At 54.5% G+C, this 27029-nt stretch overlaps 1 protein-coding gene across 2 annotated transcripts; it reads right to left on the reverse strand.

The window, feature by feature from the left end:
- Positions 1 to 1968: 1968 nt before the first annotated feature.
- LDLRAP1 (low density lipoprotein receptor adaptor protein 1) lies at positions 1969 to 26163 on the reverse strand. 2 transcript variants are annotated; one of them, XM_007128554.3, is made up of 9 exons: positions 25972 to 26163; positions 17414 to 17556; positions 16483 to 16595; positions 14048 to 14162; positions 8657 to 8729; positions 8186 to 8272; positions 7285 to 7415; positions 5558 to 5592; positions 1969 to 4008 (listed from the first exon to the last, which is right to left on the reverse strand). In XM_007128554.3, exons 1-9 carry the CDS (start codon positions 26057 to 26059, stop codon positions 3864 to 3866), a joined length of 930 nt encoding a protein of 309 aa, XP_007128616.2. In that variant the 5' UTR covers positions 26060 to 26163; the 3' UTR covers positions 1969 to 3863. The 2 variants fall into 2 exon arrangements, with proteins under 2 accessions (XP_007128616.2, XP_007128617.2); XM_007128555.3 differs by having other exon boundaries at positions 5558 to 5589; positions 25972 to 26110.
- Positions 26164 to 27029: the final 866 nt, after the last annotated feature.

Consider the following 27029-nt stretch of genomic DNA (forward strand, 5'->3'; position numbering starts at 1 on the left):
ACGGCCCCTGCCCCAGGTACCTCGCCTGGCCTGGGCCCTGCCGCTCCCATCTGTGCCATGGTAGAGCAGAACAGGACGTGGGCAGCTCGGCTTGGGTTTGCCCTTCACCCTACAGGGTAGGTAGTGCCGTGGAAATATACAAGCTCTGGCGTCAGGCAGACTGGGGTTCAAATCCAAGGTCCATGCCTTACTGGCTGTGAGATTTTGGTCAATTCACTTATCCTCCCTGACCCTCAGTTGTCCCATCTTGAAAATGGTACGAGGACCACCCACCTCCTGGCATGGTTGTTAGACTAGTATCTCTGATGTTAGGTGTAAAGGACTAACAGGGCCTGGCATGTACGCCCTGGGGAAAAGCTCACTCCCTGAAAACAAAGAGGCCACCTCTGTACTCCGTGCACACGCAGTGGTAGAGGGAAGAAGGCCAGGTGAAGAACAGACCCCAGACAAGCACCGAGGGCCCAGGATTCGCCCAGATTCACTCTCCGGGCTTGTCAGAAAGTCCTTGGAGAGATTTAATTGGGATGGGCTCTCCCCCTGGGAGAGGAGAGCCCAACATCCACCCAGTGAAGCTGAAGGTCACATCAAATCTGAAAGGCGACTTTGTTCTCTGCAGCTTCATCCGTTATGCATGAAAGAGCAGATGGCGAGTGCTCAGGATTCATAATTTGAGACATCCGGAGACTAAAGGCATTGGCCAAATTTAAACCGAAAGACGGACTTGTTGAGTGTCTTCTCAGATTATGGGAGAAGAAGAAAGGAGAGAATTTCTTAGTCATCTACCATCCACTTAGAATTCACAGCCAGTCTGCCCGATGGCTGATATCAGAGGTCTCCGCCCCTGGGTTCCGGATATTTTTATGATCACTGTTCGAAAGGGACAAAGAGATAAATGTCCGAGAAGACCTCCACTGGAGCTTGAAGAGAGCGGCCTTTCTGTGCGGCTCCACAGGAGGCCACAGGCAGCATGGCTGCAGACGTGGCTCCGGGGGATCAGGACGTGGCAGAGTCAAGGGCCACAGAGATCTGAGTCTGGGCTGTGGTCTGTCAAGCACTGGCAGCAGCGCCTGCAGCCGGAAAGGGAGCTAGTACCACGGGGCTCAACGGGAGCGCCGCGATGAGCTAGAGTTGAGAGGCTGGCACGGCCCTGGGCACAGACAAAGAGCTCAGTTAACAGTAGCCCCCGTTATTATCAATTTTACTCTGACTTCCTTAAATGTATTTGGTCCAAATAGCCTTTTGCTCTGAGATAAGCTCTGAGCCATCTAAGTACATCACCAACAATATGATAATTGTCACCCGAATCTCACAAAACCCAGGGAGGCAGAAAGGCTGGTGATTGTTGTACCCTTATCCCAGATGGGGAAACTGAGGCTCAAGGAAAGAAGTGACTGATCCAGTGTCACAGCCCCAGGTGGCAGAGCCAGAGCTAGACCTTGGGTCTCCCAAGTCACGAAAACCCACTTTCCTTCATCCCCCACCCTAGTCCCCAGTCACACCCAAGCCACACGTTCTGAGTCCACATGGACAGGCAGGGTGTCTGGACTGCTGTCCCCAGCACTGAATCCCAGGCCTGGTTTGTGTTTAGCACAAAGTCTGTCAAATGAATAAACGTCATGGACTCATTTGAGAATGTGATGGAAATGAGAGACACCATCCCCAAGAAAAACGTATGTGTGGCCACATGCATAATGTACATTTCAAGGGGTCACAGACCCTGGTTAGGAGGCCTTGACCTAGGTTTTCAGAGGCCTCTCCAGTGCTGAGCTCACTAAGCTATCCAGAGATGACCTCATCGCACAACCCATCTGGCTGGTGGAAAGGGGGCCCTCGGGCTTCATCTAGGGGATCACAGACCATTATCCCCCATGTCTGGGTCTGTGGCCACCACTGCTCCAACCACCCAGGGCAGAGGCTGCCCAAGGCCACGCTCCTACGCGGCCACCAGGACACTCCATGCAAGTGCTCTTTGTATTTCAAAAAGAGAACATTTATTACTTATTTTTTTTCCTCAGTAGAACTTCCTTTACAGCAACACAAAGTAAAGCACAACAAAACTTATCTGTAGACACAAGGGGAGCACACTGACCACTGCCGGCCAGAGACCAGATAAAGGCCCCGTGGAGACTCACACACACACAGCACAGCCTTTCTCAGGGCTCCTGGACCTGAGAAAGTGCCAAGGGTGGCCCGCGTCAGGCCCAAGCCCCGCTGCCTCACAACAAATACAGGGGTTGATACCAAGGAGATCTGGGGTGGGCAGCGGGGGTGCAGGAGCTGGGCCAGGGAAAGGAAGTTATCCTCACATTTTGGTAAAGGCAATCCCACCCCACCTCTCACCCAGGCACTCCTGTCTCTGTTTTGATTCAGATGCTTAGATAGATACGTAGATTCTAAGAAACAGTGTGTTTACTGGGCTGGTGAAATCTGCTCCAACTATCACCAGAGACTTAAGCTTGGTAAAGCCAGGCCTGGGAGGCACCTGAGGATGAAGAATGTGCTGGCAGCTCTGCTGGGAGCCCCATGGGGGTGAAAGGGGAGGAAGGGAGACTCTGAAGACAGGCTGCTGCTGCTATGTCCCCGACCTGGGGTCGGAGCATCAGGAAGGAACAGCGTGATGCTTATGAAGTTTGGTTCTGTTTCACTCTCTGAATTAGCAGACTTCAAACACTTCCATTTTCACAGAAATCAACAGAGAGACAGCTAGCAGGGCACACAGGCTCATGCCAGTTATGTGAGTAAAGGCACCAGATGGTTTGTTATGAAACACATTTTGGTCAGAAAATAGCTGGGGCTTTTTGGTTCCTGGGAGGTCAACAAAGCTACAAAAAAGGAGGTGTGAGTTGTGAGAGGTGTGGGTGAGAAGGCAGCTTTGGCACCAGATCTGGGTTCTACTCTTGACTCTACCCCTTCCACGCATGTGGTCTCAGTTTCCTCATCTAGAAACTGGCAACCAAACATTCGCAAACAAATCTAGGCGTTAGGTTTCACGCACTATCTCAGGAAGTATGGGGAAGTGGGGCTCAGACCAAACAGCAGCGCGGGAAAACTTCATCCACGTGTAGGGGGAAGGGCAGGATGGGAGCTCTGCAGGAGGCGGTCACACGGATGACCCCACAGTTGCAGGCAGACTCTGGGAGTCCAGGGCAGCCAGTTACACTGGTTCCAAGCACTGATGGGGACTCTGGGCCTCGTCTCTCGGAAGAAGGGCAGAAAGAAAGTTCTATGCAACAAAGCACCATCGAGGAGCTGGGGGCCACACCTGCTGTGTGTGCTTTAAAGTGCCTGCCACGTGTTGTCTTTGGTCAGGGGCTGCCCCTCTGTCTCTGAGAGCCCCCAGAGCCAGGAGCCCAAGCCCCGGCCCACTGGGCCCCTCACGGAAGGCGGGCTGGATGTCACGGTCTTCTCCCGCGGCTGTGTTGCCCTCCTGTGCTCAAAGGATGACAGAAATGAACGATCTGACTACTTTCAGTAAGGAGCAAGGGCACCTCCAGGGAAATCTGGGCCCTTGAAGAGAAGGGACAAGAAATGCTTTGGTCACCATCCTGACACCCACGGTGGAGCAGAGCTCGCTCAAGAGAGGGCAGAAAGCTGGTTATAACACTGCGCTCATGCCTGATGCAAAACCAGCTTCTGATTTGAACCAGGAGTCACTGAATAAATATTCAAGGCATCTTTCAGTTCTTAGAGAAAGAACGGGGTTAAAAAAGAATCTCTCCTTCCCTCTGCTTGACTGGCCGCAGCTCTGATCTGCAGACTGACAGCGCTGCCGACTGAAGGACAGTGGCTGGGGGTCCTGGAGGTGGCCCCCGCCCCCGACGTGGGTGGCTTTGGTTTGTCACGCGTCCTGCCAGCCCCAGGCCTCAGAAGTTGAAGAGGTCGTCTGGCTCGGCGCCACTGCTGTCAGGCTTGTCCCAGTCGACAGGCGAGAGGCACTGGGCGTAATGAATGTCCTGTGCTGTCAGTCCAGTGTCCAGGACCTGAGGGTTCGTCCGAGATTGGGCAAGCCTGGAAGGCAGAGCTGTGTGAGCTGGGGGCCCAGGCAAGGGGCTGGTGGGGCCCCGAGGAGCCGGTCCAGCCTGGCCAGCACCAGAGTCAGAAGTGAGAGGACGTGGGTGGGAAAACGGCAGGACACATGGCCAAAGAAGCAAGACCCGGATGTCAGGAGAGGTGGAGCCTCTAACCAGAGAGCCTACCCTTGAGGGTCAAGGGGCTCATAAAACTGTGGGGCAGGCAGTGGCGTTCCCACCACGGAGAGGCTGGGGCACCCACACCGTCCAGAGCTCCATTGGGAAATGCCAGGAAAGAGGAAAAGGGCAGCGCTGCCAGCGCAGAGAGGGGCATGTGTGGGAGAGAGCCTGGGGCAACCGTGGAAGACCACTGGCTTTAACTACGTCCAACACAGTGCTGTTCACTAAGTAAATTCAAAAAGGGGCACAACTGAACGTACCAAGAATAGGGAGAGTTAAATAAATTACGGCCCATGTCCTTAAAAGAACACGAGGCAGTCAGTGAATGAGGTGTTTACAAGGAGTTGTTAACAGCCTGGAGAAATGCTCCTGATACACCAGCAGTAAGTGAAAATCAGGATCCCCAAATGCAAATATGACGAGCTGATCAATGCAAAAAAATGTATATGTATAGGATTAGCGTGAATTAAGCCCCAAAGTCAGGGCTGTGGGATTATGGGATGGTGTTATTTCCTGTTTAACGCTTTGCTGATTTTCCAAGTTGTTCATTAAGGGCACAAGACACTTTAGTAATCTGGAAAAAGTGAATGAAAGATTTCCTTCAAACAGGGGGGTTGTAGTCAGCCAGAGAAGCTGGGAAGATGGTAAAAAGAATCATGAAGGGGCCACACACACCGCTCCCCCGACCTGGGCTGTGTCGAGAGGTTTCCACTGGCTCTGGCAGGAAGGGGATGGGGAAGCGGGGGAGGGCTGTAGGGGGCTGCTGAGGGTCCCAAGGGAGAAAGGAAGGCCTGGCTGACCAGGGCCCAGTGCTCGGAAGCCTGAGCTGCCCGGGCCTCTCCTCAGCCAGCCTTCTTGGTGGTGTGTTCCCAAGCTGAAGGCAGCCATGGACAGAGATGGCCCCTGGGAAAAGGGGAAATGCCACCAGCCTCTGGTTAGACCAAATATCTCCTAATGGGCCTCACATCCCTCCTCTACATAACGCTCCATGGGCTTAATTAAACACTGCCTTCTCCCTGCCCCTTTCCATAAATGCAAAACCTCTGGAAGGAACAAAGCCTGCAAAAAGCCCATTTTTGAAGGCTACACCAGGTGCAGGAAGAGGAAGCCAACCTGAGCTGTAGTGTGCTCAGTTCAGCTCAACCTGTGGTAGAGCGGTCACAAGGAATAGCTTTTGATACAACAGCAAGAACTTTCTGGCAGACCTAGCCAGATAGTGAGCTCCCCACCCCTGGAGGTATCTGAGTTGAGATTTTTGCTCTGGGGAAGGTCAGAGTTCACATTCTCAGACATGGCAAAGGGCCCTGGAGACCAACCCCCAAGTGCCAGGCCTCCTTGCCCAGCACCAGGAGCCCACCTAACGTTACCTTGAAAATGCTTCATCCAGGCCATCATCCAGCTCCTTGGGAAAAACAAAGCAGGAGATAAGAACCCTCAGAGAGGGAGCCCGTGCTCACAGCCGGGGCTTGTCCCAGCCCTGGGTAAGCTATAGGGATGTGGCACACAAGTGTAGGAGTCTGGTGGGCACCTAGAGGAACAGGCACAGGCAGGCCTTCCACCTGGCTACTGCCGCCAGCATCTCAGCACAGGGACCCAAACCTGGGATGTGGGACAGGAGAGAGGGCACCTAGGTGCCTAAAGACCTGGGGGTTCAATTCCCAGCTCTGCCACGACTCAGCAACACCTTAGGCAAGTCACTGCTCCTCTTTGAGACTCAGCTTTTCCTTCCACAAAATGAGGGGGTTGGACCGGACGATCTCTACAGCTTTCAAATTCCAAGAGGGAGGATGGGAAGGTGGTTTTCTTGCTTTCACCCACTTTCAGAAGCTGAGCCCAAATTCCAAGCTCACAAGGGACAGCTGACGGCAGGAATGCCACAGCCTAGGTGGGAAAACAATGGGCAAGGCTCCCTCCACAGCCTCCGGGAGGACGGGCAGGTGGCAAGGCTGGTTCCCAGACTGCAGAGAACAGGCTCACAGTGCCTTCTTGGGGGACACTGGGTGGCCCCCAACAGGCAATGGGATTTGATAGGTTTTCAAGTCCATCAATGTTCCAGATTTTTAAAATTAAAGAGACATGCATAGCACAGGGAGATCAGCTTGATGCTTTGTGACCACCTAGAGGGGTGGGATAGGGAGGGCGGGAGGGAGACTCAAGAGGGAGTGGATATGGGGATATATGTATACATGTGGCTGATTCACTTTGTTGTACAGCAGAAACTAACACAACGGTGTAAAGCAATTATACTCCAGTAAGGATAAAAAAAAAAAAGACTTTGCAAAAATGTAAAAAAAAAAAAAAAAAGAGACATGACAAGTAAAGTAACATGTCATTCTGCAATAGATCCTGGAATAGAAAAAGGACATTGGAGGGACAAGTGGAGAAATGTGAATCAGGTCTGTAGATTATATAAGTGTTGCATAAATGTTAACAATTTTGATCTTTGTAACATGGTTATGTAAGATGTTAACAATTGAGGAATCTGTATGAAGAGGAACAGGAATTCTTTGTACCATTTCTGTAATTTTTTTATAAGTCTGAAATTATTTCCAAATGAAAAAAATTTCTAATTTTTTAAATAAAAAAATTATGTTCCTCTGGGAGATTCTGTAGGCAGAGGTCATCATCATCATCACTGAAGAAGTGAAAAAGCTGAGACAGAGAGAGGTCAGAGTGCTTGCCCCGGGTCACAGAGTGAGTCAAGGGCCAGGCTGCCTGCCTGAGTCTCAGGCTCCTCGTTCAGAGGGCCGAGGGGGAGAGGCTTCAGGAGCAAAGTGCCCATGCCGAGAACAAGGGGGCCTTTGGTTGGTCCTGCAGTGGGCAGAGCCATGGATGCTCAGGACAAGAGGCCAGGCATTGTGAGGAGACAGCTGTGCCGGGAGCCAAGCCTGTTGGGGACGGAGCCCTAGGTTCAAAGGGGACATTGTTCATCCCCTACCCTGGGTCTGGCTGCTGGGCTGGGTCAGGCCCTCCTAGAGGCCTGAAAGTCACGGGCGCCAGGGTCTGCACCCTGGAGCTGCCTTAGGCCTCATCCAGGGATCAGGCCAAGGCTCACTGGATCCTGGGGGGGTCCCCAGGCCACACGACCACTCACCCAGACAACGCTGCTGCTGTTTAAGGCTTGAGGTCGCAGTGCCTCATCCATGTTAGTGGTGTTAGCACTGACTGTGGACAGCGGGGCCTTGGCTGTCTCTTCCAAGTCCAGCAGGTTCCCAGTGGCGACCACTATGAGGGGTCAGGTGCGTCAGGAGGAGAGGGGGTTCCTGTCTCCCAGCCCCATCTCTTGGCCCCATCCTGGAGCCTCCTGGGCTACCCTGGTCCTGACTCTCTCCTTGGGCATGGCCTTTCCAGGCCTATCACCCAGACCACCCAGAGCCCCACCCTTGCACCTCCCGAAGCAGCTGGACAGCTGCCCACAGGGTGGGAAGCTCTCTCCAACTCATAGTTTAGGCTGAAACCCATATTCACAACAGGTATTAAGTTTTTTTTGTTTTTTTTTTGTTTTTTTTTTTTGCGATACGCAGGCCTCTCACTGTTGTGGCCTCTCCCGTTGCGGAGCACAGGCTCCGGACGCGCAGGCTCAGCGGCCATGGCTCACGGGCCTAGCCGCTCCGCGGCATGTGGGATCTTCCCGGACCGGGGCACGAACCCGTGTCCCCTGCATCCGCAGGCGGACTCTCAACCACTGCGCCACCAGGGAAGCCCAGGTATTAAGTTTTTTAAGAGATCACACAACAAGATGTAAAGTGTATAGGGAGAGATGTGTACACAGATTTATATACCTGTATAGGGACACATCTGGAGGAACATGCACCAAAACAAGTAATTTTTCCCCTTTACCTGCATTTGCTAATTTCTCTATAATAAACAAGCATTATTTATTTAACAACAAAACAAAGATAAAAACCCAGGAGTTTACCCCAGCCCAGGAGGGAGGGGGGCCCTCTGGATGAAGGGTCCCATGCCATGCAGCCCCTCCCCCGCCCAAGACTCACGGCTCTTCAGCGAAGGGGTGCTGTCTCGGCGGCCCCCACCCAGGATGTCCCCTCCGTCTTGGCTGGTTTTCTCCCTCTTCTCCTTCTCTGTGGGACCAAGGCACAGCGCGTTGGAGCCCCCGACCGCAGCACTCCATCCCTAGCCATCACTGGGCAGGGGTAGGCTGTGGCCAATCTCAGGGGGCAGGTGTTAGGTCTCCAGAACGGAGAAAAGAAACTTTGCATATTTCATTTAATCCTCACAAGGACCCTGGGGGAGGGAGACAACTGCTCGCAATTCTTCAGATGGGGAAACTGAGACTCGGAGGCGAAGGGGCCTGTGCAAAGCCACAAACCAGATAGGCGATAAAGCTGACGATCAGTCCAGGCCTGACTCCAGAGCCTTTACCATCCTCCCCGCCCCTACTGCTCTGCTGGTCTTCTTCAACGCCCCTGTAAACCCCACCCACCATGTCCACAAACAAGACTCACCTTCCTTGGATACCTGCCAAAACTCAAAGGCGACTTTGAAGGCCTGGGCTACTGTGAGGGTGACAGCCTGGGCCTGAAAAACAGGAAGTGTGGTCGGGGAAGGGGTACAGTGTTAGGCAGGTAAAAGCAAGTCTCAACTGGAGGCCCAGCGACTCCAGGCCAGGCCCACCCTGGCTGTCCCAGACTCTGGAATGCCTGATGGGCGGAGGCAGAGTCCTGGCCCCTCCCACGTCACCAAAGCAGATGTATGTAATGAGGCCACACCTTCCCCAGGCAGCTGGGCCCCATCTTCACTACCTGGAGCCCAGCCGAGATTCCCACGGGTACTCCAATCCCCACCTTGGCAATGGCTATTCACCTCTACTTTTTTCCTTTGCCTTTGAGTTCCCCTAAATGCAATTAACTGTGAGGCTTATTTCCTCCAAGAAGTCCCCCCTGATTACCTGAGGACTGCACACAGTAACTTAGTCCTTAAAATGAGAGAACAGAAAAGCCAGAGTTGGAAAGGGCCCTGCCACTGCCTGAACGAGCCACAGCTGGAGAGGCAAAGGTTAGACTCTGGTTACTACTATGCTGGGTCAGAGGGGCTTATAACTGAATGCCAGAAAGGTAGGAGGAGGCTTCTACATTTCCTGGCAGGAGCAATAAGTCAATGAGGGCCCAGGGCAGAAGACTAAAACCATCCAGTGCCATAAGCCACCTGTAAAGAAGGGCCACACCTTGTCCCTCAACCCCTGGGGGACACCCATCTACTCCTTCAAACCCAACTCAAATGTCACCACCTCTCTCACGTCACGTCACGTCACAGGCACTGGGCTCCCACAGCCCTGCCTACCTCTCTCTGGTGTCATGCTTATGAAAGCGTCACCAGCTCACATGCCTGGGTCACCCCACCTGGGTGCTCCCTGAAGGCAAGCATCGACTCTGAACACCCCTAATTCCCAGAGTCCTCCAGGGGTGTCTAGGATGGTGGCTGAATTGCATTTGCCCGGGGGCAGGTCTCCTGAGGCCTTACACTCCAGCCAGGACCTACCCTTAGCCCACCTTCAACTCAGCCCTTTCCTCTCTGATTCCAGTTCAGGGTTAATCAGCTCAGCTTCTGGGAGTGGAAGTCCCAGAGCTCGCAACTGTAGCTAGAAGCGACATGTAGCCTCCTCTGCAAGCTCGGCCTGGGGAAGAAAGCGCCAGACTCTTTCAAGTGTACAACAAGTTCAGGCCTAACCAGCCTCGGGCCCCACTCCCTTCGCCTCCGCCAGACAACTCAATTTAATTGAGAAATGAATCTGTGGCTACTGCCTTTAAAATTTTTTTTAAATTTAAAATCCCTAAACAAGCTGACTGATCCATGCCAATTAAATTTCACGAAGTATAAAATCTCATTTGAATGTCTCTGTCATTTACATTTTTGATGGAAGTACGGGCGCTTTATGGCAAAACTTAAATATGGTAATTAAGTATGAAACTCTTCACAGCTGTTTACAATTTAAGCTGTCACGTCTGGATCAAGTTTAATAGACCCAGTTACCATTGAGAATTGCCCATGAAATAAAAATATGGGCTAATTACCAGCCAGAGTCAGATCACTATACGCCCAAGCAAGGGCTGGTCACCCAGTGTGTTAGGGAGATGGGAACGCCATTATTTTTGCCTCCAGGAAATCTGAGGGCACAAGCCTGACACTGTTTTTGCATAAATCTGCTTGTTCATTTGCATACATCCCCACCCTTTCACCCTGAAGTCCCGAGCTGCAAGTTAAACCAAATATAACTCAAGATGCAGATGCATGCAGGTGGCTGAAAGCCCAGGCTGGGCAGAGACTGGGAGGGGGTGGGCCGCGTTTTCCTGGGTGACTGCAGGAATCTGGGCACTAGCGATGGAAGGGCTGCTCAGGCCTGCCCACCGAAAAGCCCCCCCTTGACTCCGCAGGCCAGGAGCCTGCCCCTCCTGAGTGCCTCTGGCCTGTGGGTCTGTCTTATTACCCTGACCAGGTGCTGCCTTGCCCAGTTTTTGATGTCCCTGTCTTGTTCTGGGTAACCAGGCTGTTAGCTTCTCAGGGGGACCAGGTCTAGCTTAGGGCTGCAGACCTGGGCCAGGACCCCGGAATCCAGGACCCCAACCAGGTTCTCAAACCAAGTCGGGCCAGGTGCCCTGTACAGTCCTGCTGCCCAGAAGCATAAATCACTGCACAAAAGGATGACCTGAGGAATGCCAGTGGCCTGGGGAGAACAGCCCTGCCGCACCCGACCCCAGGTAGAATTAGGGAGTCCACCTGTACTGCAACCCTGGGCTCCCCACCAATGCCAGCAATGGCACCTTCACTTCAGAGCCCAGAGGCTGAAGTGCTGGCTGAGGCCTCCCAGGTGGCCACATGGAGACATTTCCTTGTACAGAACCTTATCCTGGCCATGCCCGATAGAAGCCACAGGGAAAGAGAGGCCAGGTGGTTGGGCTGCTTGAGCTGAGCTGAACCGGTGGGTGACCCAGAAAGGGACCCATTTGCCCCTCAATCTGGGAGGGTCCTAGGCTTCTTGCTCATTCAGGCAGCCCAGCAAGGAAGGGTGGGGATGTGGAGACTCTGGGCCCTTGGCCAAAACGACTGAGGGCTATGTTAGCATCCAAATTCAAGGCTCCCCGGAGGTTGACTCTACCTAGCCATCCACCCAGGCTCTGGTGACATCTGAATCCCCAACCCCCAATCATACCACTTCATTTTGAACCTCTGTGTCTTTGCACGTGCTGATTCCTGTGCTGGAGTGCACCCACCCTCTCACCACCCTACTCCATTTTTCTTGGCCTGGCAAACTCCTACTTACTACTCATCCTTCAAAGTCCACCTCAAAATGTCCCCTTCTCTGAAAACTCTTCATGTGCCACCTCGAGAGTGACTTAATAACCTCCGCCTGAGAACCAAGCTCCCTGTATGCCCGCTACTGAATCTCGGCTCTCGTCTCCCATTGCCTCGTTCGCATCTTCACGGCCACCCTGGGTCCCCAGTGCCTGACACAGAGCTCAGCCTGGGACAGGCAGCAGCAAGCATGTGGAGGGACCTGCCAGCAGGCAGGATGCGGACTGAGGCGCCCATTTCACCTCCTGCCCCCTCCTCAGAAATGTCCACTCCGCCCTGAGAGTCTCAGGGTCTCCAACGTGGCCAGACCACGAGGCCATAACACACTGGCAGCTTGGGCTCAGCTGAGGCCTTGGGAGCCACAAGGACACCACACGCATCAGGTGGTCTACTGACACCGTCCTGGGCTGGGCTGTCTCTCCAAGGGGCCTCCCCAGGGCTCCCTGAAATGGGGAGGCCAGGCGGGAAAGGCTAGAGATGGACAAGCCAATATCCAGCCGCTCCTGATGCAGATGAGAATGGGCCAAGAAAAGCGAAGAGTCTGGGCCCTGAGTGTCCAGCAGGAGCCCGTCCCTCTGTCCGATGGCTCTGCTGTCAGCACCAAGCAGTGGCTGGCGGTTTTCCCCAGTACCTGACCTCTTGGGCTGGGGCAGACTGGTTTTGTTCAAGCCTATCTAAAGTCCTCTGGCCCAAGGCCAGGCTCCCTTAGCTGCTGGGCCAGCATCCACTTTCTTTTACCCCCGACCTCCCCATCCCAGAGGAAGCCTCTACATGTTGGGAGCCCCTGCACTGCAGCAATGGCTGAGGGCCAGCTGCCCCTGCCCAGTGCCTGCTCTGGTCAGTGGGGAGGAAGAGACAAACAATGGGGACATAATGAGCTTGTTCTGTGGGAACAAGGCTGTCACGGGAGAAGCGACCGCAGCTCAAGGACCTAGGGCATCATGAGGCCCCGGGTGAGTGGCTGGCGACACCGAGTCTGCAGGAAAGAAACAAGGTGCACAAAAGAAACTGAGACCTTTCAGAACAATCCTGGAGGTCACTGAGGTGACCTCCTCATTCTGTTGATGGCATGCAGCCCAAAGAAGGTCAGGGTCTTATCCACGGTCGCAGAGGATCAGGCCCTTGGCCTGTCTCCTCCTACAGTGCTCCTTCCACAAGACCTGCGGTAGGCTGAATCGTACTCCCTCCACCCCACCCCACCCCCGCTAAGATGTCCACATTCTGATCCCTAGAACCTGTGAATGTTACCATACATGTCAAAAGGAACTTTGCAGATGTGATTAAGTTAAGGACTTGGAGATGGGGGATTATCCTGGATTACCCAGCGGACCCAATCACAAAGGGCCTTATGAGAGGGAGGCAGGAGGGTGAGAGTCAGAAATAGCAATGTGATGACAGAGCAGAGAGGGAGACTGGAAGATGCTCCACTACTGGCTCTGAAGTTGGAGAACAGGGCCCTGAGGGGTAGCAGAAAGCCTGGGTGGGGCGGGGGTCACTTTAAGACTGTGATGTCCTGGATATGTCCTTGATGACATGGGGAGGGGAACGGGTCCTGTCTCCTTGGCTATAAGGACCACAGGGCACAGGAACTGGGGCTCTGGGCTTCGTACAGAGGTTAACAGAGGCCAATACTAAATCAATAAATGTCGGGAACCTCCTTACAGGGCGGATGCTCAGACCTCGGGGGCCTCAGAAACAAAAACTTCAATGCCAAAGGCTGACTCCCTCCGGCTGCTTGCCACGAAGTTCAAGACAAAAGCCCAGAGACCACTGAGGTCCAGCTCGTCCCAGCTAGATGTGTCAGGGCGGCCTGGAAATGGGGTAGGGGACTCCTGGCTCCTCAAAGCCATGCAAGGAGAGAAGAAACGTGGGTTTAGACCCTCTGCTAGCTAACTGCACCCTCTGCTAGATGACAGCTAGCTACATCATCTTCAGCAAGAGAGCTGACCTCTGTGAGGCTGTTTCCTCATTAAAAATAAAAATAAAAACAATGAACGTAGTTACAGCGCCCACCTTGCAGAGTCGTTCTGAGAAGTAAATAAGATGATACCTTAAAGATTACCACTGAAACAGGCACAGAGTAGGTACCAAAATATGGCCATTTCCCTCCCTTCTCTGGCCACAGCAAGCCAGGTCCTCTGAGGGCCCTCGCCTTTGCCTTTCACACTGGGCACCTCTGATCACCAGTCTCCATAGACTAACCCCTATAAGGCCCTGCACCTTACAGTGACAGGAGAACCCCCCGCCCCAGACCTCAAATCCATCAAATCACGTTATAGAGAGGAAGCGGCTCAGGGCACTCACTGGGAACGAGGGCTTGTCGCTGCCCACAGGCCAGCTGAGGGCAGCCCATCCTGACAGGTGGCCCACCTGACTGTAGCCCTACACGGTGCCCTCGGCTCTCAGCACCCACTTGAGGTTCCCAGGGATTTCAGACTTTAACTGATGTCACCTTTGGGTCCTGCCTTCCCCCCAGTCAGGGCCCCCAAGGCAGGGCTGCCAAGGCGAGGCTAGAGCCTGCCCAAGCCCAGGCTCTCCCCACTGACCATCTTCCGCTTGGTGCAGAGGAAAGCGTGGCACTCCAGATTCTCGTTGTGCTGGCTCTGTGCGATGTACGCAAACACTTTGTCATGCATCTTGTCTGCTGTGCAGTAGGAGATTCTGAAAGGCAAGTGGCAAGTGTCACCAGACTCCGGCACAGGGGCCTGACCGCATCCCGAAAGCCCCTTAGAGCATCTCCCCTGAGTTCCAGAAAGCCTGCCATCCCACTCCACCAGAGTGGGACTCTGGGCCTAGCACCCTGGGCCATCCATGGGGTGTGGGAGAGTGGAGAAACCCAGGCTAGGCAAGAAGGAGTGGTGGTAAAGACTGGAGGAAGGGCTTCCCTGGTGGCACAGTGGTTAAGAATCCGCCTGCCAATGCAGGGGACACGGGTTCGAGCCCTGGTCCGGGAAGATCCCACAAGCCACGGAGCAACTAAGCCCGTGCGCCACAACTACTGAGCCTGCGCTCTAGAGCCCATGAGCCACAACTACTGAGCCCGCGTGCCTAGAGCCCGTGCTCCGCAACGAGAAGCCACCGCAATGGGAAGACCGCGCACCACAATGAAGAGTAGCCCCCGCTCACTGCAACTAGAGAAAGCCCAAGTGCAGCAATGAAGACCCAACACACCAAAAATAAATAAATTAAATAAATAAAATTTTTAAAAAAAGACTGGAGGAAGGGCACATCCCCCCTCTACTGAGCCACATCCCCAAATAGTAGTAGGTGAGCCCTTACCAGGCAACGTTCTAGATATCACCTCACTGAATTTTCAGAACTGCCCTCTGAGATGGGTTCTAGTACTATCCCCACTTGTCAGGTGAGAAAACTAAGGCTAAGAGTTTCAGACCACCAGGCTAGTTTCCGGAGGCCGTAACCACTGCCATGCTGCCTCTTCAGAGTTTGTGCTAACCAGCTGGAAAGGGGGGCAGGATACTACCTTGCCCACAATGCCCTTCACCTGAGTGTTCCCCACCTGCCCTCCCTTTGATCACACCCCTGCGCAGGTCAGAGGAGTTACAGGCCCATCTCTCCCAGGGTGACTGAGACTACTGACAGCTTCTCTTGGAGCTGCGGCCAGAGGAAAAGGAGCTGGGAGTAGGGCGGGGGCCTAGAAGGGAGACACAGCAGCTCCCTCCTCTTGAAACACCCTCTCCCCCCGTGTCTGATCCCTCCCCGCTGTCTCCAGTCATCCTGGGAATCCCAGTCAGAAGAGGAGCTGGCAGCCCAGAGGTGGAACAGGAGCTCAGCAGACTCCCTCACCTCATGCAGTCCCAGTTTCAATCACAGGCATTGACAAAGGGATCAGCACCACTTAAAACCCCCAGGTAGGCAGAGGGAGGGGGTGCCAGGTTCCCAACCGCCTCTTCTCCAACCCAGGGGATCCAGCCTCCTGTTCTCAATGCCTGGGTCTTCGGTATCAATCAACTAGATCCTGCTATTTTTCAAGCCCCAGCAAGGCGCCACCTCCCAAGTTTCCCCAGGCAGGCCTCTCCTTCTCTGGCCTCTTGGGAAACACTTATACTCTATCTCCCATGTCCTCTGCTCCATCCCCTCCTAGACTGGAAGCTCCTTGAAGGCAGGGGCTGGGTCTCATTCCTCACCCGGCACAGACCGCAGCAGAGCAGGTACTTGGACACCAGCTAGAAACTCTAAAACTACGCCCTCAACACACATCCACGCCGCCCCCCCTGCCCCCACCCCCACCCCGCACAACCCCAGTACTGGCTTTGCTCCAGCCAGCTGAGCCACCTGCTTGGAGACAAGGCAAGAGAGTGCAGGGACGAGAGGCCTGACAGAACTCTGGCCTCGGTGTCCTGGGCGTAGCTCGGCCACTGTCTCACCACGTGGCCTTGGGCAATTCCCTCTCTGGGTCTCACCTGGAAAATGGACCTGAGCTGCCTGTCTCTTCCAGCTCTGAAATTTTACAACTGACCAGCTAAGAGAGAGGCGGGGACAGCCCGAGGCTCCAAGGGCCGGGCCTGTTGCCCTGTGAACAGCGCCTACCCGCTACAGAGATCATCTACACTCTGACCTCAGACTGCCTGAGGCCCCCCTGGACGCCTGGCCAGATGTCCAGAGCTGAGCTGCTGCATTCCCAGCGAAAAAGGCAGTGACTGTGCAGCTCTCTGCTCCAAGCCTGACTCAGCAGCACACTTGAGAGGTGGGGTGGGGGGCAGGGGTGTCCCAGGCCGGCTGCAACTAGTGATAATGGCAGCAGCAACTGCCATTTAGCCACATGCTCATTGTGAGCCAGGCGCTGGGCATCCAGGGCTTCATAAGCGCACACCGGGCGGGATCTGTTTCCAACCCCACACACAGATGAGGCAACTAAGTCCCCAAGGTCACCCAGATAGGAAGTGGTAGAGTCTGGATTCAGACAAAGCACTCCATCCACTGCCCCGAGCAGCAGACTGAATGTGGGCAATGCTGAGCGTACCTGTAAATGGACACGTTCTCAATGAGCTGGTTGGTGATGTTGTCGGTCAGGATGATCCCCCGTGGCGACACCTTGAGAGTCACCTTCTGCAGCTTCTTCCCACTGGCCTTGGCCTTGGGGCAGACGTGGGTCAGAGGAGCCTACCTGCCTCACTTGGGACCCACCCTCGTGGGCTACACCCAGCTGCTCTAAGCTCCAGACGCGAGGCCCATGGGAGGCCTCACCTTAGGTGACTGGCAGACATGATGGGGAAGACAGTTCAGCCAGCACCTTCTTCTAAAAAAATAGGGACAAGTGTCACTCACTGAGTACCTGCTGTCTGCCAAGCACAGGACCTCGAGTCATCCTCACAGGCGGCAGGGCTTTGCCTCAGGAGAAAACGGACTCAGAGGGGTTAAGGGAGTTACCCAAGGACACACAGCTAGGAGGGACCTCAGACTTTGAGGGCTGAATGCGCTGTCACAGCCCAGCAGGATGGGGACTCCACGCTCCACCCACTGTACCTGCCAGAGCCTGAGCAGAGGGGGCCGAGACCACCAAGAGAGGTGGACTCATAGGGCACATGCTCACTCAGAGCTGGGGAGGAAATCCAGTCCCTCAGGCCACAGGGCAAGTGGCTGGGTGCCAGCAACCCTCCCACTATCCCTCCCTGGCACTAAGTTACCAACCCTAGGCCGGTGGCCTGAGCTGAGGGAGGGGAGGCTTAGAGAGGCCACGGCCACAGCAGCTGGAGAGGAGGACACTGACCGGACCCTGCCAGCCCAACGGCTGCCCTCTCGAGTCTCTAAGCTGGACGCAGGGGGACACAGGGGCAGGGCAGCTGCAACACATTCAGTCAGGGTGATATGCAGGGGATGAGTGCTGTGCCCCCAACCCCCAGAAGGAGCTACCCCCTCCTCGTGCTCCCACACCCCACCCTGACTGGGCTCACCGTGGCCACGATCCTCTTGACGGCGGCGGCCGACAGCTCCTCACCCTTGGGCTGCTCCACCAGCGTCATGCCCAGGTACTTGAGGCTGAAGAGCATGCCCTCGAGCAGTGTCTCCCGAGTGTCTGTCCAGTTCTCGGGCAGCTCTGGGCAGAGGAGGATAGGCGCTCAGACCCCGCTGGGCAGGGCACACCACAGCGACAGCGTCTGCAGCCCCTGTCTCCTAGGAAGACCCAGCAGGGACACTGGACATCTATCATTACTTTTATCTTTAATAAAGGAATAACATTTTCTAGTACGTACCAGGCACCATGGTAGGAAGCGTTACATAAAATCTTCTCATTGACCCTCATGAGAACCTATGAGGCAGACACTTTTATCATACCCATTTACAGACAAAGACACTGAGGCCCAGGGAGGCGAAATCACATGACCAAGTCCACAGAGCCAGCAAGTGCAAAAGCCAAGAATCAAACTCTTATTTTCAAGTCCAAAGCCCAAACTCTTAACTTCAACGTTAACACTTGCTGAGGGCAAACCATGCCATTTTCTTATTGAATCTTCAATGCAATCCGGTGAGATGGGTATTATTCCTACTTTATGGATTAGGAAACTGAGGCTCAGAGAGGTGAAGTCGTCAGACAAAAGCCACATAAAATGAGTAAAGGGTTGGAGTCAGAATTCAAAACTGGGTGGTTCCCATGGCCCCAGCCTGGCCTGCTTTTCTCCATCTGCACAGCCACAGAGACCAAAAGGTAGGGAGGAGGGGGACCAGGAAAGAGACAGCAGCCCAAGGAGGGTGGGCGTGGGGTAAGGCTTAGTGGGGAAAGGGGGAGGTGGCTGCTCAAAAAACATCATATGAAGGCCACTGAATCCGGAAGACCTGGGTTCAAATCCCAGCTCTGCTTCCCCCCACCTGCATGGTCTTGGGGAAGGCCCCTCTCCTCTTTGAGACTAATAATGCCTGGGCTATAGCAATGGCACACAGCAGGACACATGGGAAGGATCTCTGAAAGCTCTGATCACGACTGAGGTCAGGAAGGTTGGGAAATGAGGGGATGAGCCTGGCTCACTGGGTGGTGAAACAGACCAGGAGGGAGAGTTGGAAAGAGGCCTCCATTTCATCCCACCCACGGTGAGAGAGGGTCCTGAGCAGGCAGAGGGACAGGAGGGGAAGTGTGGTCTTCACTGTGGGAGGGGTCATACAAGAATTCACAGGAGTGCCTCGTCCCCCAAATTGAGACCCAGGTGAGCAGGAATTTGTTAACCTGTCATCCAGAGCCTGGCATGCAGCTGGCATTCCTGAGTGAAGGAACCCAGACAACCCCAAGGCTTTCAGGCCTGCAATGCCTCCAACCCCATCCTCAGCTCTGGACCCTGGACCACTGCCCTCCAGCCTCTGCCCTTAGGCCTCCACCCCACATGAAGCCAGCCCCCACTGAGAAGACCCCAAAGTGACCCCATCCTCTGTCCCATCAACCATGAGTCTATTTCATTTGATCCTCCAAAGAGAATCAGAAAGTCCCCGAGGTGTCCCAGTCCTGGGTTTGGTGATGGGAACCCTGGAGCAACTCAGACATGGGCCTTGCTCTCAAAGAAACAAAGAATATTGCCACCATCAGGGCAAAACAGAGCTACAGTAACAACAAAGCAGCAGCTCTAACCATTACCTCTAACACTCACGGCTACCTTGCAAGCTGGCATTCTTTCATTCCCATTTCACAGAGGAGGAAACTGAGGCTCAAAAGACAAGTAATTTGCCAAATTAGTTGTCTATTTGACACTTAAAGCCCAAGTTCCTAACCATTAGGCAAATGCTATCTTACCATGAGGCAAACTACCCTCAGTTTAGCAAAAGGTCATATGGAGAAGTTCCTAGAGCCAGAGGTATTTCCCCCCATAATTCTTAATTCCTGAGGCTTCCTCTCTGTAGGGAGATGCCTAGACCACCACTTTCAACCCGATATTCATCTAAGCAAGGATGGCAGACTATGTGCTGCCATGCCTGTCGCCTGTGTCCTTGGCAGACATTGCTAATCAACTGCAGCCCTATTCCCTCTGATTTAAAGGCTTTGAACTATTTCTCAATAAAAGGCTCCTGGCTGGCAATACCAATCCATCAGGGGTGGCCTTGTTCATCTCATTACCCATCCCTGCCCCACTGCGAACATCCTTCCTCTCCCCATTTTCATGTCTTCTCTCTCCCATTTCCGCCAGCTCAGCCCTTTCCTGGCCCCTCTCCAAAGCCACTTCCGCTCCCTCCATTCCAAAAGGGCCAAAGCTTGCCAAGGTCACAGACGACCTCTTTGCTGTCAAAACATTCCCCAGTCCCCCCTGACCTCTGAAATGCTCGGCATTTTTCTGCAATCCTCCTTCCCTGGCCTGACCCTTCCCCTCTTCTATGGCCTCCTGGAAGACAGCCCTGGTAGACTGGTTGCCACTCATCAGCCTCAGAGACCCTCTGCCCAACCTCCTCACTTGACAGATGATAAAACTGAGGCCCAGAGAAGGATGGGACTTGTGCAAGGTCACACAGCAATCAGAGGGACCCCAGCTCCCAAAGCACCACAGGCAACTCCCACAAGGACTGTTGCAAAGTTATAGGTTGCCCAGCCTCGTCTCCCCCACAATATCCCTGCACGCAAGCACACGCACACACATGCAGGCACGCACACAGCAGAGGTTCCAATCAGACACAGCTTCTTCCCATGATGTAACATTTACTTTCCCATTTCTGTGCCTTTGCTCAAGGAGCTCCGTCTACCAGAAATGCCCTTCCCTTTGCTTGACTGAAACCCCTCGCACCCAGCCTCCTCCAGGAAGGCCTTCTTTGAGGCAGTATAGCCTAGTGGTTAAGAGCAAGGGCCTTCATCGTAGAATCCACTGAGTGAGCCTGAGCAAGTTAATTACTTTCCCTGAGCCTCAGCTGTCTCTTCCATAAAGTGGGAGAAGCAAAAGTCTCCAGCTCACAGGGCTGTGGTGACCCTTTGATGAGATAATAACACGTGATATAATGAGACAATAAAATGTAATGTGCTTAGCACAGGGCCCCACCCTCCTGGGTGGCCTGTCCCTCCTGTCAGGGGTTTCTCTGCCCCTCCTGAGTAGGGATCTCCTTCTCTTCCTCCCACAGCCATATCACCACCACCAAGCAGCTGCCTGCTGGGTGTTTTCCTCTTCAAGGGCTGCAGTGCATATCTGCCTCCCCCAGGAGCTAGTATGGAGAAGGGGCATCCCTGCTCAGTGTTGCTGCTTTCTTATTCTACTTCTCCCTGCCCCTCCCAGGCCCAGCAGAGATCCTCCTGCCCCTCCAGGGGCCTCCACGCCTATACTTCTGGCCATGATTCATCTCTTCAGGGAGGTGTAAGTTCTCTCACACCCCACGCCCTCCTTGAAGAAACCAGAACCAAATAGCACTCCATAAAGACAGAGGTAGGGTTCACTGCCACACTGGCCCAGTCACCATCCAGCCACCTCAGATAGGCTGGAGGCCACGTGCTCCTTTCCAGGAGGAGCCCAGGGTTTCAGGAAGAGCTCCCGGAGGCCCCCAGGCAAATACAGGCCTGAGTCCACAGCACTGTTCCGGTCCTGGTTATTTTGGGCCCTGTAGTGGGTAATGACTGCACTATTTTAACTTTACGATTTTACAGACGACCTGCTGTCAGAATTAGCTGGGGATGGATGGAACATATGCCCAGTCTAACTTGTAGCTGCAAACACGTACTCTTTTCTTATTAAGAGGGCCCCTGCCCTGGAGTCAGAGCTCTTGTGCCCCTTCTGCTGCCCTGGGAGACCCAGCCTGGCTGGTGCCTGGAACATCAGAGCTGCAGCCAAACCCATGGGCCAGGGGGGAACCTCCAGCAGGGGTCCTGGCATCCAGCCTCCTCCAGCCTGGTGGGGAGATGGCCTCAGGAGCCACAGAGTGACATCTCAAAAGAGGACCCAAGCTCTGCTGTGACCTGGAGTGTGGCTGCTTCTCTAGGCCACAGTCTCCTTATCTGACAAATGGGCTCAGGCCTGCAGGAGCATCATCAGAAAAAGGTTCAGCATGTGAAAAGTGCTAGGCAAATTTGAGAAGTTGTTAAGACTATCAAAAGAAAATAATAATTTTAAAAAGGTAATTCCCTGCGGTCCAGTGTTTAGGACTCGGCGCTTTCACCGCGGGGGCCCCGGTTCAATACCCGGTCGGGGAAATAAGATCCTGCAAGCTGTGGGGCACGGCCAAAAAAAAAAAAAAAAAAGATAATAGCAGCAGCTACCATTCCTAAGTACCTACTTATACTATAAGAAAAAAATATGCTGTCAAGGTTAAAATGATGAGGTCTGGAGACGGGCTGTGGGGTTCATAGTCACTACCTCCCTGGTCCTTGGTTTCCTCATTTAAAAATGGGGACAAAAACTGTACCCACCCTATGGGGTCGTTGTGAGGATGAAATTAGTATACACGAGGTAGGCTTAGAACGGTACCTGGTAGATACCAAGTGGGAGTGTTGTGTCATTACCAAGGGTCAAGTGCAAAGAGCTTTAATGTGTACATAGCCATTTGCAGGACTTTATGAGAAGAGTCAAGGATATATGAGGACTCCCATTTCACAGATGAAGGCGCTCAGAGGTGTCTGGCCATGACTCACAGTCCACAGTGCTGGGCCTTGAATCCAGAGCTGTGCTCGCTGCCCTCTCCTGCAGCCCGCCAAGGCCCTTCCCATGAGCAGGGCCAGGCTCGGGATCATCCAAGAAGAATGGGTATCCTGCCCTGGAGGCTGCCCGAAAGGAGCGTCTGGCTCACTTTCAGTGGGCAGTGGGTGACCTGACTCCTTCAAGCCACACACCCCTCCTTCAGCCGCCAGACCTGTGAGAAGCAGAGTCCCAGCATCCAGTTAAATGTCCCTTGCACTTGCTGTTCCCTCTGGCTGGAATGCTGTTCTCAGATTCCTCCCTCCTTGTACTGTATTCATATGTGTGTTCCACACCTTCTCCGAGAGGCCTTCCCTGACCCCCTGCACTGACACTCTCAGTGCCCCACTTTTATCTCCTCGGTGGGTACAATTTCCACACACGCCACCTGACACGCCACTCTCTGGCTGGCTGGCGGAGACGCAGATGCCCATGGGGCCCGGGGCAGTAAGAGCTCCTGTTTCCCAGCAGCCCCACTCCCACCACTGACAGGAACTGCCCCTCAAATGGAGTAACCGCTCCAGAGCTCCCCACAGGGGGAGTCCCAGCCGCCCACAATGGAAACTGGCTTCATTTTGTCCACTCTTTGTGCTCCTTTCCCTTCTTACTTCTCCTAAGAACATTTCCTGGGATCTCTTCCCAAATAAGTGACTTTACTCACATCCTTATCTCAGCATCTGCTTCTAGAAGAACCCAAACAAAGACAGCACCCATCATTTCCTCACCCGCTTTATCTTTCTCCTCTTGGTGTCACCACTACCCACAAACACCCCACTCATCTGCACCCTGGTCATGCTGTCTACCTCCTCCCCCAGAGGGCTTGCGCTATCCAAAGAGAGATGGACGCATTCCCCAGACTCCCCGACACCTCTTACAGTGCCCGACACACAGTCAGGGCTCAATACATATTATGGTTTGGGGTTTATTTATATTTTTCATTATAAACATTATAAATAAGGATGAATAGATCTTCCGTCGCCCGCCTATCACCATGAACCAGCTTTGTTGAAACCTGCACCTCAGATTTTTTACCCATTCTCATGGAGTTCTCTGACAACCCGAGGAGGAGCCCTCTTGGAAATAAGGGGGGAGGGGCCTTAGGAGGGGCCAGGGTGAACCACCCTTCCAGGCAGCTGGAAGAAAGGAAAACCCAGGCCAGGGACTGAGACAGAATATTTATGGTTCCGAAAGAGATGGGGGAAAAGCCATGTGTGGGAGAAAGAGAGAGAGCTCCTTCAAAGTCAGCACTAACTGGGAGACAGGGGGCCACGAGGTTCAGGGCAAAGAGGGCTGTCTGCTGCTGGCTTTGCTCTGGGACCTCAGGCACGTCCTTCTCTGGGCTCCAGTTTCTCTGCAAATAAAACAATGATCACGCTAATCCCAGCTGAGGACCTTGAGGGGTGAGGAGCAAGTCACAGCCGATAGCGGGTATCAAATCTAACCTTGTATACACTGATGTGTATAAAATGGATGACTAATAAGAAAAAATAAATAAATAAAAAATAAACATTAAAAAAGAAAAAAAATCTAACCTTAACTCCAGTGGCTTCAGTCTGGCCCCAAAACTCAAGCACAGGGCTCAGACCTTCTTGAGGCTTGGGTCCAAGGCCTGGCTGGGACACCACCACAGGCCTGGCTGCCCCAGCACTTCCACCCCAGACACACCCCATGGCTTCCCTCTCTACAGGTGGCCATGTCTGGGCCAGTGACTCCACTTCCCTGAGCCTCAGGCTCCTTTATCTGAGAAATGAACCTGATAAGAATCCCTACTCTGTCACCTCAGAGGAGCAAATGCAATAATGAAAGCAAAAACACTATGTAAAAGGTAGAGGGACAAAAGCAGTAGTTACCATTTATTGAACTCTTCCTCTATGCCAGGCAAAACATGATTTCAGTTAACCTGCACCCCCCAAAAAATATCTGTGGTGGGTACTCCTGTTATTAACAATTTACAGATCAGAAAACCGACTTAATAACCAGGGACAGGTGGGGATTCGCCCCTCGCTTATTCTGGGTCCAGAAGGCTCCAGGATGGCACTCTGGGCTTACTGGGGTCTGCCTAATAGGAAGGGGGCTCTCCTCTTTTTTCCTCCACAGACGTAGACAGGCTCTGAGCCCCTAAAACTCTCTCTACCACATTAAGTATCATGTTGAAGGTCCACATGACAGGCAGCGGGAAGGGGAATGGGGGAGAAGGAAACACCAGTTAGGTGCCAGAAGGAAGTGTTATTGTCAACAACCTTCTCAACATCCCTACCGGGTTAGAACTGTTATGTCCATTTTGCGGATGAGGAAACTGAGGTTCAGAAAGGACAAGTGACTTGTCCAACATCAGAGCAGGCAGGAGAAACTCTTTTCTACCATCCAAGGTGGCTAACTCTCACCCTTCCCCATATTGAGTGAGGGATACCAAGGGAAGGGGGGGCTCCTGAGTTTCCTTCCCTTGCCCAGAGCCCCGCCCCCCTGCCTTATCCCTAGAGAAAACTGCAGCGTTCCCCCACTGGAACAGGCCATCATTCTCAGTCCTGATCAAATCCCACAAATATTTAAAGGAGCTATTTTGGGAGTCAATAAATGTGGGAGATGGGTGCATCCCTGGCCTAGTCCAGTCCTAATGGTCTCTGACCCTACCCCCACCAGTAGGCACCAGCCCACGTTCCCAATGCCAGTCTTGTCTTGGTTTAGGAGGCAGGCACAGCTGGAACCACAGAGCCGGGCAAGAGGCGGGGCAGGGCAGGCTCCCTAGGCCCAGACACGCTGGCACTCCTGGGCCTCTCCTGGGCCTAGCGAACTAGGGCTCCCCTGGCGGAGCCCTGGAAGGCCAAGAGGGAAGGGGGTGGGGTGTGACTGTACTGACAGCAGCTTCCTGGTGCCTGGAGAGGCCAGGGTCCCAGGCGGTTGGGGCATGGGGGGCAGTGTGCAGGAGTCCTGGCTTTGGCTCCGTATCTACCAGGAAGGCTTGAGTGACCCCAGACAAGCCCCTCCGTTTCTCCTCGTGAAAAGGGCTGGGTTTCTCAGGCCTCAGGGGAGCGTGCCAGGTGACGGGTTGCCTGAGAGTAACTGGAGACAGGGAGAGGAGGGGGAGCCGGGTGAGGTTCCTCCCAGGCTCCCAGACGCCCCTGGGAGAGGTGGCGGCAGAGTCTGCCATTCGCTCGGGCGCCCAGGGACATCGGAAGTTCAAGTGGGGAGGTGCGAGAAACAAACAGGTTTCAAAAATAGCCAGGAGGCCGGCCGTGGCACCTGGACCCAGCCAGAGGAGGGAACAACGGGGTCTAGATGGGCCGGTGTGTGGTAGGTACCTCCTGAGACCCCAGGTTGAGCCTCGCCCCCAACTTCAAGTAGGTACTTGCAAACCCGAGCTCACACTGAGTCGGCTTCTGGGCGCCCGGGAGTCAAAAGGTAACCTCGTGGGTTGGACTAGGGGAAGGGGGCAAGGGGGCTCCCGCCGGCCGCTGACCTCGGGGCCAGAGTGCTGGGGTGTGGGTATCTTCTCAAGACCCTGCCCCCTGCCCCCTCCCCCGGGTACCGACGCTGAGCTCCTGCCTCCCCTGGCTGTCCAAAGAGGGGACGTGCTGAGGTCGCGCAAGTCTCTTCCTCTGACCTGCAACCTCCCTCCGGCTGCAGCCCGCACCTGGGGACCCCGAGCTCCGGTTTCCTCCCCCAGCTTCTGCCCTTCCTCCCCAGCCGCACAGAATGGGGACGGGAGTAGGTACACAGCTTGACCCTCGGAGACCCCGAATCCCGCAGGGCCGGGTAAGGTCGCTCCGGGCTGCAGGGCGCGACTCAGGCCCTGCCTCTCCCCCACCCGGGGCTCTGAGGAGGAGCGTCCGTGCCCCCCGACCCCCGCCCGGCCCCAGCCGGGCCCCGGTGGTCGCGCACGCACTCACTCCGGTGCCGGCCGCCACCCCCCCAGCTCTGCTTGGCGATGCTGGGGCTCCTGATCAGCGCCCGCCCGGCGGACTTGAGTGCGTCCATGGCCGCTCGGGCCGCCGCCGCCGCCGCCGCCGCCGCCGCCGCCGCCGCAGCCAAAACTCCGTCAGGGAAAACTTTCCGCCGGGGCCAGGCGGCTCACGGGCTCCGCGCTCCTCCCCTCCCCGGCGCGAGCTCCGCGCCGACGTCCGCCGGGGCGGGGCGAGGGCCGGCCAGGCCCCGCCCCCGGCCCCGCCCCGCCCGGTCTCTCCCCCAGGTCCCCAAGGCTGTCCAGACAAAGGGCGCCCCTGAGGCAGCGAGCCGAAGGCCCTCGACGCCCCCTCTTTTCCTCTATCTCCCCAAACCCCTTATTTCCCACCAGGTAGGAGGCTGAGGGTCCGAGAGCCGCTTCTCCCGCCGCGGGAGGCGCTGGCCTAGGATTTCTAGACAGCTGAAAGTTACTTGGAGACCATTTTACAGATGGGGAGACTGAGGACGGGAGAGAATGGGCTTGTCCAAGAGGAAGGTGATGCCCATTGCAGTGGGAGGCTTGGAAAGAGAGCTGACGGTGGTAGAACTTTGCTGGGAACAGGGCCGGAGTATAAAGTTTGCCTTAGCAAGACCCGTTGGGCACCTTACCCAACAGACTCAGCCTGCTCCCTGGCACCACCTGGGCACTCTGGGCTGCCCCCTGCCCACCCTACTCCCCAAGTAGCCTCAGAGGTGGTGTGGCCTTGGTGTTATGCTCTGAGGTGTGGGGGAAGGAGTCTTAGTTCTAGCACTGACTTTCAGTGTGCCTGACCTCAGGCAAATCCTTCCCCTCTCTGGGTCTTAATCTTTATCTGTAAAGTGAGATGAGATCCTGTCTCTAGTGATCCTTCCAATCTACCAGACCTTGACCCAGAGCCTGCCCTGCTTAATAGGAGGCACTTCAAGAGGAGTCTGGATTCTAGAATTCCTCAAGCACAGATGTTCTAAGTCCAGGATTTAGAATTCTCTCTAGAATCCTGTACCTTCCTGTCAGGCTTTACCAAAG

Source organism: Physeter macrocephalus, chromosome 3 (assembly GCF_002837175.3).
Source record: "Physeter macrocephalus isolate SW-GA chromosome 3, ASM283717v5, whole genome shotgun sequence".
Taxonomy (NCBI): Eukaryota; Metazoa; Chordata; class Mammalia; order Artiodactyla; family Physeteridae; genus Physeter; species Physeter macrocephalus.